The following is a 15167-nucleotide window of genomic DNA, read 5'->3' as shown; positions in this document are numbered from 1 at the left end:
CTGAAAGTTTGATTTGAAGGACAACAATGAATGCACACTAGGCTTTAGAAAGAATGCAGAGAAAAGGAGCAGAGAGTGAATTCAACCCAGCCAAACAACACACATTTAGTAACAGGCAACTGACTTCTTCCAGACAAACTCTGAAGATTCTTCTTCATCCTATCTATCACACAGATGTCTCTATCTTTTTTAAAAAAAGACAAAACCCAACCCACAACAAAACAAATTGACAAAAATCATGTTCAAAATCATACTTTTTCCCCGGATTAACCTAGACTCCCACCAACATCTGTCATTCCCACTCTGAAACCTCTGGGACAGACTTGCATGTGCTCCATACTTCTGATCTGTTGCAAATTCCACTTCACAAGGGGGGGTGGGGTGTAAAACTGAGCCTAGTGTGCTTGAAGTTGAAGTCTTGCTTACACAGCTTGGGCTTTCATATTCCTCCTGCATCACAGCACAGCTCTCTATGCCTCGCTCTTCATCTGCTTATTTCCCATGATCTTGGGAGCTGCATATTTGCAGGAGGAAATCCATTTGTGGGAAATTCATCCTTCTGAACTACCAAGAAGTGCTCACAGACAAGCCAGTATCTGGAATGAGTAATTTTACATGGGCTTAGGGTAAGGCAGAGACCGTGGCAACATAATGCTTGAGGAACAGGAGCAGCCCCCACAATCAACTGGATTACAAATATCCTGGGTTCAAACTCTCAGCCTGTAGGCAGAAACTGGGCTGGAAATAAAGTGGCAGCTCAACTGGGCTAAATAGAAGAAAGCACTAACCCCTTTCTATTTACAACAGTAGAGAAAACATTGCAACATGTTGGCAAGTTATCACAAGCCCATGTTCAAAACCAGCTCAAATCCTCAACCGTAGTGCTCTAGTAGTTTACAGGCAAATGAGCATAGCTCTGCTACTTGCACTGGGACTTGCTTGTAAGTACCAGAAAAACAGCATCACAGACCACTGATGGACCCTGCTCCAAAACCTTCTCTCCGTATCACTGAAACCAGCTGTTTCTGAAACTGAAATGAAACACTGAAACTAACATGGCTGCTTGTGGAATCGGAACCAAGCTCCATACAAAAGATGAAATAAACATGACTACAAATTAATCCACGCTTCAAGACAAAGTACTGGTAATTACGCTATTTATTCTTTTTTCTTCTCATTTCAAATGGCTGGAAATCTAGATGCAGCCAAAGCAGCAAGTACGAGCTGCACAAAGTTTCACAAGCAAAATGAGGTCTGTAAAATCAGCACCTTAGTGTTACTCAGATGAAAGAACTAGTTTTGCCAAAATAAGAAATCCTAGCACTTCTCAAAAAGGCTGTCAAAGACTCTCTGGCTACTCTGTCATTACCCACCAGCTACACACAGCATGCTCTTGCCTCTTCCAGCATTATATTAAAATAGACAGAGGAAAAGAGAGCAACAGAAGTGTTCTCCAGCATCCTCCACCTCGACATCTATGCAGCTACAGGAATACAAAAAAGCAATTTTTTTCTCTTCCCCATGACCAACAGTCTCTCACTCTTTCTTCATATCTGTTCTCTTGTCCCAATACTAGAAATTGTCTTTTAAAGTACTCCTTCCTCTCTCTCTACCCTCAAACTTAAGTGTGAAGTTCAAAACCAGACTGCCAGTGGCACAACCACACAGGGGACTTCTTTCTGGTGAAGACAACACAGCTATAAGACCTGATGGTGCAGGTACTTTTTTCATCTTGACCAGTGGACCAAATTCTCTTGCACTTTTAAAATATATTAATTACACTGCAGATCCTATGATGCATTCATCCATGTATCACAGGCACTCCACAGAAGTAACTTTGTGGAGAGCCCGTGAAACCGCTAGTTTTAAAATGCCATTCCACCTAATGGGACAGATATTAAGTGTACATGTACACCATCTGTATCTACACCACACACCAAAACATTGTGTGCTGCTTTCTAGTTGCATTATCTGGATACCATATACTGCAAAAACAGCACCTGTACCACTCTGCTTTCACGTCCGATTAAATTCTGAAGCTCTTCAGGATGTCTCTTATTCTGAAGGGTAATGGACCCTGCAGCAATTTATGCCCTCTCCCACCAGTGGGCACCCCTTCAATTCCCTTTGCTCCCAGACCCTAAGTCGGAAGGCCAGGTCTGAGAGTCAAATGTTGCTGACCCCATGCCAGTTCCCTGGCAGGAATCCTGTCTGACAAACCACGAGCCAGGCTGTGCCAGTCCCATTACCCTCCCGCGGTTTTGCAGTTGGACCTCTGCATTCATTTTATGCCCGCTTCTCTCACATTTAATTGGTTGCTTGAAAATCACCTGGAAGAACCCTTAGCTTAAACTTTATGTACTCCTCTGATAACAATCCCTAAAGAAATATATAGAAACCAAAAACAATTCCTTTAAAATGTTAAATTATAACAGTTTTTCTAGCTTTTAGTACTCCAAAGCATAAATAGCGAAGAGCAAGAACAAGTTATGACAATTAGAAGGGTTTTTCCAAAGAGGGTAAATACCTGCACCCGGTTACCAAAGATTACTTGAGAGTTTATTACATAGACTACAAGTAGACTGACACACATTACTCCACTCATCTCATCTATGAAGCAGACCTACAATCCAGGGAAGCAAACACATGAAAGCACAATGTTCTTATATGCACATATAGTCTTAACTGCAAGGCAGAAATATCAACAACCTTTACTTACATTAACAGACCTACTACACAAAAGCATGTTGAGGGCTGACAAAGAGAACAGTACACTCCAATAAAAAGAAAACTGTACACTGCCACATTATAGGCAGATGACACCTATGTAATCCAGTTGATATTTCAGATTACTGTGCTCCACTTGAGAACTTCACACTTTTCCTTTATTATGTACAGGGGAAGTTTCTCTAAGTTTCCTCTATCACTTGTTCGTTGCCATGGGGAGACTGATGGGACCAGAAGCCCATTATGGTGCCCTTCATCCTTAGGCTACCAGTCAAGTGTCAAAAGGTCTTGTAGCAACAAAGCTGTCCCAGGCTGTCAGGCCTCAGTAGCACAGACAGTCTGACCCAGGCAGACAATAACCACATCTCGTTGCCTTTGACAAGACTTACTGAAGAGCTGCACAGACAGGGTCAAATGACCCAACTGGGACACAATTACCCTGTCCCTGCTATAACAAACTTGCTCTGAAGCTATATGGGGATAACCTGTATTTCTGCTGCTGCTTTCTTTTAGGGATTTTTTTTGTTGTTTCGTTGGTTTTGGTGTGTTTCTTGGTTTGCCCCCCCCTCCCCCTTCTGTGGATACAGAGAAGACCCCAATGGTAACTACTAGGCCTATCCCGATCACTTGTTAAGTAAGAATCATTACCTGGATTTTAAAAAAATGAAATAGTCAAAATAGATACCCTTTAAACTTTCATGCACATTTGTTTTCCCTAACTATGTTGTTTCCTAACCTATGACTCGAACACTGCACGGACCTACTCACAGACTTAACCCTACTATCCGGGTTAGCCCAGGAGAACGCCAATTACAGAAAAACCCTCACGATAAAGTAATTAAGCCTAGGTCTGCGGGATTTCAGCCTGCAAGCATGTTCAGCAGGTTGCTTCAAAACGCACCAGGCTCACAGGGCTGCCCGAGCACACGCAGATGGGATCCGCACCGGGCCTGTGCGCCGCACTGCTGCACTCGGAAACTTTTCACAAATCTCCCCCCCCCGCCGGGTCTCCTGAGCACGGCCACCTTCCCCCGCCCTCGCCGGAGCGCCCCAGCGCCCTGCCCAGCACCGCGCAGCGCCCACCACCCGTAGGCACGACACTGGTCTTGAAACAACCGCTGCGCAGACGGCCAGGCTGCACGCCCCCACCGCCCCCCAGCAGCTCTGCTGCCGCGCACTTTGCCCGCGGAAGTCCTAATACTCGAACTACTTCAGGTAGCAGCAACTCCCCACGCACGCCCCCGTCCAGCCGCACAGCTGCCCGCACCCGCCGCCCCCGGGAACAGCTCGCCGCCCTCCCGGCGGGCCGCCGCCGGCACCCGCTTCCTCTGGGACCGGCCGCCCCGCCACGCAGCACCTCGGCAGCGCCGGGGGCCGCCCCGCCGCCCGCCCGCTCCCACTGCCGCCGGCAGCCGCAGGCCGCCCGCCCGGGGCGGGCCGCTGCGGCCGCTCCCACCGCTCCCCCGGCCCGGCCCGGGGCACCGGCCGGCCCGGCCTCGCTGGCCCGGCACCCGCGCCCGGGCCCCTGCGGCGGCACCGAGCCGGGCCGGGCGGCTGCCGCCACCGCCCCGCTCCCGCCCTCGCCCTCCCGGAACGCACCTTCAGGCTCCCCCGGAGGGGGCCCTTGCCGTGGCCGGTCAGCGCCGGGGGGGGGCTCCCCAGGCCGCCCTCCTCCTCCTCCTCTTCCTCTTCCACCTCCACCACCACGTCCTCGTCTTCGTCCTCCTCCTCCAGCGCCGCGGCAGAGCCCTCCCGCCGGGGCGGCCTCCAGGCGCTCTCAGGCTTGGGGGGCCGGACCCCGTCCGCCTGCGCGGCCGCCGGCCCAGCGCTCAGCCGCCGGCTGCCCATGCTGGAGCGCTTGGCCAGGCGCCGCGCCTGCATGGTGCCTCCGCCCGCCCGGCCCGGCCCGGCCCGCCTCCCGCCGCGCTCAGCCCCGGCTGCGGGCAGCGGCCCCGCCGCCGGCGCGCAGCGGCAGCGCCGATCCCAAGGGGCGGCGGCGGCGCTCACCGGGAGACGGCGGTGGGTGTGTGCGCCGGACGCGCCCGCGCCGTGGCCATGGGGCCCCGCGGGCGCGGCGAGGCGGGCCCAGTGCCGGTGCGGCCGCCCCGCCGCTCGCCCACCTGCTCCCGCCGGCCTCCTCCGCCGGCCTGCCCGTCCGACCCGGCCCGACCCGGCTGTCGGGCGCGGCGCGGGGTCCGCTCCCGCTCGCCCTTCTTCGCCGCCGCCGGTCCCCGCACCAAAACCCGGACTGGATTCCCGCCGACCGCGGCTCCGCCAGGCGCTGCGCGGGGCCGCGCTGCCTGCCCCCGCCGCCGAGTTTCCCTGCCGAGCGGCGCCGGCCCCCGCCGCCCACCTGCGGCGTCGCGGGGAGCGGGGTGCCGGGCCGGCCCTGCCGCCGCGCCCCCGCCGGCCGCGGGTCTGCTTAAGCGGCGGGAGGGCCGGGGGTGCCCGGCAGCCTCCGCATGCGGGACAGGCTGCCAGGCGCTTCGCGTTCTGGTGCGGTAAAACGGTTTCACCTCTCCGCAAAGCACATAAATGGGAAAAATGGAACTTCTGGGAAAAAGGCTGAGAAGAAACTGGGGGTTTTCGAGGTGAAAAATCGAACCAGAGCTGTCTGCACCCTGTTGAGGAGAAAACTATCTGGGATGGTTACAGAAATAATTTTCAGCTTAAATTGTAGTACTTCTGCACTTTAAGCTTTAAAATAGCTTTCTGAAAAGTTTTTAAAATTAAAATAGTTTCCAAACAGTTTTAAGTTATTGCAGTCACCATTTAAATTTATTATAGGATCTACACCATTTATTAAATCCTCCTGAGACTGAGTTATACTTAAGGTTGTCACATGCTTTTCCTAACCTCTTCCTCTTAAGTTTTAAGTCTGCACGTACATGTTATCTTTGAGCCGTATATCTATCCTTTTCCATTTACAAGTGAATTACAGCAATTCCCTTTTCAGTGTTCGGTGCCTTTCACCCCGCACATCTGTTTTAGAGACATGCCAACAGGCCAAGTGTACACCTTGTATGTCAATACGAGGCTAAGCTTCACCTTTAACTCTAGGTTAACTTGTCCCTGTCAAAAAATAACATTTTTTGTTATCATTATTAAAAAATAAGTATTTATTAATTTTGGAAATAGCATGCAGCACTTCCTATGCAAGAAATCATAGATAATACAGTACCCATTCTTAAAGAAATAATGGAATTCCTTTTCATATCAAACTGTGGAAGTTGTTCCAATTTTCTCAACCCAGCCCCACAAACACTTGTTTTTTGTTCATGCTTTGAAGGTTTCCAGAGACTGTGCACCTCTGGACAAGATCTGCAACAGCATTGCTGGCAAATTCTGGCATATCAGGTCTTCCAGCAGTATTTCCCCACCCACCAAAAAGTGACATCTCCAGGTGTTTTACCTGGGCTTTGATCAGCTGCACTGCAATGTCAGGTCGGCCCATCTCGCAGCAGAACAGCAGTCAAAGCCCCTGGTATGTACAGCCACAAGATGTCACATCTTTTTTGCTGCCACTGCATAAGTATTTAGCTTCCTGATACTTGGTTGGATGGATCAGTCACGGTTTTTTTGAAGCTGATATAAAAGATAGATAAGCTTTTTAGTTTTATTCCTACCCTGAATGTTCAGAATTAAGGTTTAGATTTGGCAGAAGAGTCATGCTTAGGTTCTGTCTTAAACATGGGATTCCACCATGAATTTAAATGGTATTCTCCATTCCTTCACACTTGTACCTCAAAGGCATAGAAATGGAATCATTCCAATACCTCTTAGTATTAAAATTATTTGAATACAACCTAAACCTAATTGTGATCTTCTGTGGTGGCCTGTGTTCACAGTTATCTAAATCATAATCACACTACTGATGGTTCCATTCTGCTGCATACTAGGATACACGTTGAGAGAGTTCCTTGATTTTTTCAAAGGTCTGTATGTCTTAATTGTAGCAAAACCAGAATCAAAATTAGAAATCATATGCACTGAAGGTGTTATCACTGACTTGGATTAGATGTGCTAGCCTGAACACCGCAAATAAACAGGATGGAGACCAAGGGATCTCTTGTAGAAAATAGTGGTGATACAGGATAGCTGGGCTTGCGTGGACATGTCTGTTACTTCCATGACAGCTCACGCTTTAGCCTCTATTTGAACTCTATTCAGCCCTTTTATCAGGTTAGTTCCTGCTGTAAGATACAGCTGACTTGAGGCCTCTTGCCCTGAGGTTTTGGTGGGTGAACAGAAAAGCAGAGATTGTTAAATGAGAATCAGGCTTTTAGTTGTCAGTTCAACAACAACTGTTTCAAAAATTACTAGTTGGGTTCTCTTGTTTGGGAGCATGGTGGCAGAAGGCAGAGAAGGAGGACCAGACAGGTTCTTAGGGCCACATATAACATCCCAGGCCTGCCTGCCTGCCTGCCTGCCTGCCTGCCTGCATTCAGGAGGTTGCTCCATCCTCCAGGATGCTGCCTCTTCTCCCCCAGGACTCTGGCAGGTCATGGCCCCTCAGCACTCAAAGCAGAGCAGGACGGCAGGTGAGCCTTGGAAAAGTTGGGCAGGATGACAGAAGAGGGTAACCAAGTTCTGGTGGAAGGAGAGGAGGCAAAATAGTTTTGGGGTCAGGAGGGATAAGGAACGGCAGTCCAGAGTTCTCTGGGCTGATGGGCATGGCAATCCTGGGAAGGGGTTTAGAGAAGGATATTGACTTTTGATTAATAATCCAAGCTGCTAATGCTTTTTACTCCTGCTGGGTTATGAAATGCAATGAGAAGCCAGTGTTGACAACTCTACAACAGATTGGTTAAAGATTTCTAGCACTTCTCAGGCGAGCCAGATTGGAGCTGTAGTAAGAATAACTTCTCTCACAATATTTTATACAAACAAAAGATAGAAATGACTGTTTGCTTCATTTCTCCCAGTCTGTCTGATTTGCAGTATGAATGGAGCTGAAGCTGAACCCATATTGCCCTTTCAGTGCTTCCCAGGAAAGTTCAGTTATGGAGAAAGTTTTCTAAGGACAGTCAAGGAGTCCTAGGTACAGTCCTCTTCAGTATCTTTACATTCAGAAATAGTTAAGAGTCAAACACAAGCCATAATCCACTGTCACCCATCAACATTTTTTCCCCTGAGACTCAATCTTGGCACTCTTGGGGTGAACTGCTGAACAATTCTGGCCCATAGCCACGTCCTGACATTGAGTAAATTCTTGTGATATACAGGGTAATATGGCATCACTTAGCTTAACAGAGACAGCATAATATGCCTCTAATGAAAGTACTGGCTCTGGCTGTAATAATAGCTGTTTACATGTTAATGATTTCCAAGCTTATTAAAAGTTAATGTGCACATTCGCACTCCCTTTGTGTATATGGCTTTCCAACACAGCAGAAGTGTTTCAGATGCTTCTTTGCCTCAAACTATAGCAATCCATTTGTATTTCAAAAAAAGAAGTGTCTCTCTATAAAGACGTATGAGACAATTTGAATTATAAGTATATATGAGCATATGTATCTTCCTCCAGAAGTTCTAGAAAAAGCTGTGAAGGTGAATTACAGTGGCAGCTTTGCGGTTCATCTTGCGTAATTGTTGTCTAACTTCTTTCAACAAATCCACTGGGCAGCTATGTGTGCACTAGCCACAGAAAAACATCTGGCTTTCTGTGGCACTGCCTTAACTGGTCTATACTGATTAATATCTGGTGGAGTTTTCTTATGATACATACTTTTCCCAAACATTTTATACGGTCCATCTCTCATTAAGTATTTTCATTTTTAATGTAGTTATTTACTGACCTGTTTGACATTTTGTTCCATTCAGCTTCTGCTACATTATTCTGTGATCCTGACTGCAGGCAAAGTCTGCCTGACATCACATTGGGGAAATAATTCCTTTTGCTTCAAAAAGCAGGGATTCTTCCATAATGCTCAGGGAGGCACTACTCTGTAACCACCTCGCTTGCTGGTCCCAGAACTTCCATCAGGGACGATCAGTCAGTTAGCGATGCAGCTGCCAGCAGCAACAAGCACTAGCAATGGCTAACAAACAGTAGTATGGGTGTGCTTTAGTTTGCCTCACTGGAGCAGGTGGATACATTGCAGCATGCATTTTGCTGGACCACCCCTAATCCTGCCTTGGCTAGCTCTGCTTTCTTTTTTTTTTTCTTTTTCTTTTTTTTCTCTCCTTTTCTTCTTTTTTTCTCATGTGCCTGCAAGGAAAGAATAAATTTATTGATTTATTTTCTTTAGTCTCTGAATATTTTCCCTCTTGTCCATGAATGCCAGCTTTTTATCACTAGAGGCAAGATCCCCTCTGCCGCTATGTCCTCCCAGACGGATGCTATGCTTCAGTACCTTGCCTTCCAAAAAAGTCTAGCATCAATAGGAAGCAAAGAAACCCTCAATTTTCTGCACATTTGATCTTGAGTTTTTTAAACACAACCTGCTCGAGCGGTTGTTCATTTTTAACTTTTTAGTGTGCAAAAAATATATTTGTTTGAGCTTTAGTATTCAAACCAGCATGTGCATGAACCACGCGTGTGTGTTCCACTTCTCTCATAATCCCAGGCATTTGAGCCCCTGCCAACTTCTTTATTTGGGGACCTGCCTTCTCCACACCCCCTTTGTAAACTTTGCATTTGTTTTGCTTTATAGTGATCATTGAAGTTCTCACTCCAGCTGGGAGGACAGCCAGGCACCTTCAAGAACAAGGGAATGATTGACAATATTAGGCAGAAAATTGTCTACCAGACGCTGCTCAAAAGGAGAGGTGGCAACCTTCCGACCCCCTTCTCAGTAAGCAAAATTGTCGCTTCTGTGACATGCCTCTGCCTCACTCATCAACTGAGTGGGGAGCACAAGGTCACTTCTGCCTCTGACTTGTGCAGTGAAATGCCACCCTGCAGACAGGGCTATGCCTTCTGCTTGAAGGAGGTTCCAGCAACAACCATGCATTGGAATGAAGCAGCAAAATTCATCAGTCATTACGCATTACTCTTTTCAGTTACTGCTCTGAAACATTTACTAGTTCTGAATACCCTTACTGGTATGGAAAGGAATTCTGGATAGTTCATCCTTGGACTGTGAGAGAATGAACATCAACCAGAACTGCATGGCTTTTTTAAAACCCCTCCCTAAAGTTTTTGCTGTTGTCAATTATTAATTTCACGCAATTTACATGTTTATGTCTCTTAAAAGGCTTTGTTTCCCAGAAAAAAAGGTTACCTCATTGGACTTTCATGCCAGAACTAATACAAAGATTACAGTTCCCTTTTTTCAAATTAACTAGCTTGAGGAAGACAAAGGGATGAATTTGCAAAAAGCAAGACTAACCTTTTCCTACTTTATTAGCCTAAAGTGACCACAAAGGGGGAAGGGGGGAGGGAAGAGAGAAAACACTTTTTCTTAACAAAAGCAGCACAGGCCAAAAAAACCCCAAACCCAACCAGCCTACACTGAGGGCAGAAACAGAAAACATAGGCCTGTGTAATGCATATGTTTGAGCATATAGTAGAAATAATTATATATACACAGTTGAGGTAATTTTTACCCAAAAAACCGTTTGGGGGAGTTTGTGATCACTCATGCATAGTAACAACAATGTGTGTGAATAACAACCCCTAAAATGACACTGGAATTAAAGGGAGGATTTGGAAAAGGAAAGATGATAATTGAAATTATTTTAAGTGTATTCATTCACTGTCTTAATTTAGGTGGAACTTCCCATGTAAGTTAGATTATGCTTATATTAAGAAATCTGCCAGACTGGCATGTCACCTTGCTCTTTCTCAGTGAAGTGTCAAAGAACTCAGCTTGATTCTGAGAGTCAAGGCTGAATTTGCAGAAGTAACAATTACAACGAAAACAACCAGCTGTTCCTTTCAAAATGAACAAATCAGATCACACACTCGGGAAAATTATATTTTATAAATATTACAGGACCATATAAAACACTACTTAGAGTCTCACTTTTTACATGCAAACTCCACTGCAAATTTTGTAGAACTGAGATAAAAACAAAAAAACCTGTCAGCCAGCAATGAAATTATATACTCCAATAAATTAAGCAATGGATACAATTTTATTTTGATCATCTTGCTACCAATTATGAGATAGTATAGGTTTATTTACATAAATTCTTGGTGTTGGAGATTAATACCCTGCTTTGAAATGGGCAGTCGCATATTTTTGGCTTGCATACCACACACTGACATTAACCCTAAAGGCACTCGAAGCAAATACCACTGTAACCAAAATGTAAGGGAAACACCAGATAGCCAGATAACTTGGGACCACCCACACCTCACAGGTTCCTTCATTAACCAGCTGAAAGCCAGGCCACTAGCTTGAGATGTAGGAGCCATTTTCTGTGTTGTACGAGTTCCTATTTTCTAGTGAGTAGAGGGTTCATTAAAGCTGATTTTTGGTTTTTTTTGGTTTTTTTGTTTTTTTTGTTTTTTTTTTTCCCAGGGAAGCTCCCTGATGGCAGTTTCTGTGGAGGTGCTCCTTCCAGTCAAGTCCTTAGGGGTCTTCAGAAAACCTGAAAGTTTTTATTAGTTTTCGCTAATAGAAAAGGGTGAAAGAGACAACTTACAGACTGTTCATTCCGCTTTTCTGTCCTCCCTCGGGAACGAGCTGCCCCGTTCTCCACAGAAGGAAACGCGGCAGACCCCCTCCCACCTCCCACCCCGCTCTCCTCCATAAAAAATCCCGAAGACACACACAGAGGCACAGGCACACGCACGCCCTGGAGCCGGAGAGGCACAAATAACGCGGCCTCGCTCGGTAAAACAGACGATCCCGCTCCGCGAACATGCCCTTTGCCGTCACACCGAAGACGAGCTGAGGCAGGCGCCGGCGGAGCTGCCCGTCCGCCCTCGCCACGCAGCCCTCCCGCAGCGCGGCCGGGCGGGCTCCCGCCGCGCTCGCTCCATGCTCCCGCCCGCGATCCTGTTCGGCTTTTGCCGCCGATTTCTCCTCCTGCCGGCAGAGCGCGGCCCGTAAACCTGTGCGGCCCTGTCAGCGGGGTCCGCCATGCCCGCCCTCCGCATCGCGGCCCAGCTGCCGCCGGCGGGGCGCGGGGCGATCGTTACGCAGCAACGCGGGGAGGGATGGGGGGGCCCCGCGGTGAGGGGCAGGCGGGGGAACGGCGGCCGCGCTGCCCGGGGCCGCGGGCTGGGGCGGGGGGGAGGGCGGGCAGCGCCCTGTCGCGGGCGCCCGGACGGCCCTGGCGGCGCCCGTACGCTCGAAAGAGGAGGCGGTAGGGCCCGCGCTCCCGGGGGTGCTGTCCCGCCGGTACGCGCCCCTGCGAGCTCCCGGGCGGCGGCGGGCGCGGCTGGGGGCCCGGGCTCGGCCCGCCTCTGGTAGGCGCGTTTGCCTTGTGGGGGACGGTCTGTGCTATGATCAGTGTTACAGTGGGTTATAAACAAACATTTCAAAGCCCCGATCACTGAAATCGGAGGATTGTGTAAGACTTCAGCTTCCTTAAAAGAAAAAAAACAACCCACACCAAAACCCACACATAAAACCTTCATAATCTTCCTCCAGGGGGGAGGCGGTGGGGGGTGGGAAATAACATTTGGAAATGTGAAACAAGTAGGGCAGCTCAGAAATCAGCAAACACATAAACGGACCCAAACGTGGCTCAATCACACCTCATGACTGTTGAGCTAAAATTGATGAACTGGGAGCCTGTGAGTGGGATTGCATCGGGGCAGTTTGTGCCCAAGCAGTTACCTGTCGAACAGGCATAACACGCATGCAAGCACGTCATGTTAAACACAGTGTGGGTTTGGGGCAGAACACACAGTACAAAACACAAAGTCACAACTCATTGCTGTGGCACGTTCTGTTCTCCAAGTCAGCACCCCCCAGGAAACAGCAGAAGCTTTTCAAATACTAAATCTGATTTATTTCTCTGGCTGGTGATTAGGGATTTGCCTTTGTTTTGAAAGGGAAGATCTAGTAAAACTGAAAAACTGCCTTTTGAAGTGGCAGTATTTCAGCCATCTTCTTGTGATTATGTTTTTAAGTGTAATGTTTTGGCTTGACTTTCTAAATTATTTTAATTAAATTTTTGGTTTCTAAATGGTTGGGTTTCCTTTGGAAACAGTAAAGCTGTTCTGCTTTGCTGGGCTCCTTCAGTAGAGGTGTGTTGTATTTTAATCTGTGGTTTGTGTAAGCAAAATGAAAACCTTGTGGGTACTGAAAATGTTACTAAATACAAAGGGTTCTTTTCCGGTGTTTATAGAACAAACTTACTTGTGTATAAACCTTTTTTTTGTTTTAAATATGAATGAACTTCTACAGCAGGCTTTGTTGTGGGAGGAATGGAGCAGCAGGGGAGAGGGGAACACAGGCAGAAGCCAACCCCAGTCCTCCTGGAGGCTTTCCCTACTCTTGGCGTTAAAGATATTTCGTGAAAAGGTGCTAACACAATGCACAAGTCTGGTGTAGGTGTCGTGATAATGAGTTTCACTTGAACTACAGTTTAATGGAACATCTACTGCCTTGTCTGAGTTAGTCATTTGGAACATGTTACTTAGATAAACACAGTCTCAAAACGGAAAACAAAGGCAGAGTGAAGCAGCTCAGGGAAACACAACACAGAGGAGGAAAAGGCACAGCAGAGGATGGCTATAGTCACAGAGGAAGGACAGCAAAGGGGGTTGGGGGCGGGGGGGGCAGGGGGTAGAATGGCAACCCGAGAGTTGCCCCGGAGCTAGTGAATGATAGCAGAGATACTGATGAAACCAAGCATTTTGTTTCCAATATTTATTTCCCCACAGTTTTCCCTTGAATGCAACTCTTCTTCACAGGCAGTTTACTGGGACAGGGGAGAAGAGAAGTAGGTAATCAAACTGACATTACAGCTTTGTGAAAGAGGCTTGGGATAACTACATGATGCAGGTAAGTGTCCTGAAGATACTTGATACAGCTGTTGTTAAAAATTTGGATCATTTTCTTTCTGTGTGTCTGTTCCTGTGATCACATTGCCTCTTGTGCTGCTCACAAGTTTGTCTGTCTGCAAAACCCAAACTTAGGAGACTTGGGACATAGATTACTGTTTTCTGACGTAGTAGGTTATGTAGCATGGAGTTCTTTTTACAGAATAACAGACACCAATTTTAGAGGAGAATTAACCTCTTCTGCCACAGAGCATTATGTGAGCAGCCTGTCACATGAATTATTATTTTTAATATTTTAAGTTTAATAACTAAAGTGTAGCATAGTTTTTTCAAAAAGATTAGTTAACGAACACCATCTATCCCTGCTAGTTATCCACAAGTAGATTACAGAGAATGATACTCCGTTTGAACATGCATTTTGCAAACGTACTCCTCGATTGTACTCTTTTATTTTGCAAATTGCAGACATTGAGATGAAGGGTCTATAATTTCATAGCTTGCCTTTCTCTTGGAACACTGGTGCTGCACTGGCACACATCCACTTTGCTGTGACTTCATTTGAATACAGCGAATTCTTTATTATGATTAACAATGGGTTGCTCTCTGGTCTGCTTGGAATCTCAGTCTGCTCATGGAGATTAGTGGGTTTCGAGCAATGCCAACTCACTAAATATCTCTGCTTCACTGAACTCAAAGACATTTGTGACAATGGATTTAGTAGTCATTTTCATGTGTATTCTTGCCTTTGGATGGATAATACCTTAGTAGTTCTGCTTTCCATTGCTGTTTGATTCTCCATCTCATTCAAAAGGGTTTAAATTCAGAACTTCTCTTTCCTCATGTGTTGCTTCTTTGAAATACATAAACACATTTGTTTGTGGTTTTAATCCTTGAATGCAACTCTCCTTCACCTCTTTGATTTTATTTTGGGTGAATACATTGTAAATGTGTATGTATTATGTCACTGTTCACAGTAGAAATAAAAAAACCCTTCTCTTTCAATGCAAGATTAACAGAAACTGTTCTTCATTTGAGAAGGAAGAGGCCAGTGGTGTCCCAGTTACATGTCCTGATGTGGCCATATGTCTAATTTGGCCACAAGAATTAGAGAATGGGCGATAGTAAAACCTTAGGTAACATCAGATCAGCAGCCCCTTTTATTTTTTCACGCCAGTGTCTCCATTAAGCTCTTCACCAGTTAGCAGGTAAACACATACAGACCTCATTTAGCTGTTAAGTCTGACTGAAGTATTTGTGACAAGTATGCTTTTTAAACTGGGATCATTTCTCTTCAAATCATGTTCAGTATTGTTTTCTTGTAAACATTTCTCTCAGTTCCACTGCAACATAACAAAATAATCATCTTCCTGCCCCAGACACTTACCTCACCTTTGCCTGAGTTATTCAGAAAGAGAGCTATTAGAAATAGATGGATATTTATTTTTTATTATGCAATTACAAAATACATGCAGTGAAATCTAGAAATATTAGACATTCATCATCTTAATTTCTAATTTTTCAATTAAGGTCA

The 15167-nt window shown here is 46.6% G+C and overlaps 1 protein-coding gene across 1 annotated transcript in view; it reads right to left on the bottom strand.

Annotated features, from left to right (window-relative positions):
* ZNF704 (zinc finger protein 704) overlaps positions 1-13374 on the bottom strand; it is a 106566-nt gene extending 93192 nt beyond the window's left edge. The window contains exon 1 of the mRNA XM_080380228.1: positions 4327-13374. Coding sequence (XP_080236354.1) covers positions 4327-4608 — 282 coding nt within the window. The 5' untranslated portion in view covers positions 4609-13374. The remainder of the gene's footprint in view (positions 1-4326) is intronic.
* Positions 13375-15167: the final 1793 nt, after the last annotated feature.

Source organism: Falco punctatus (genome assembly GCF_963210335.1).
Source record: "Falco punctatus genome assembly, chromosome: 3".
NCBI lineage: Eukaryota > Metazoa > Chordata > Aves > Falconiformes > Falconidae > Falco > Falco punctatus.
Note: the sequence above shows the minus strand (reverse complement) of the source record. Positions and strands in the feature narration are given on the sequence as shown.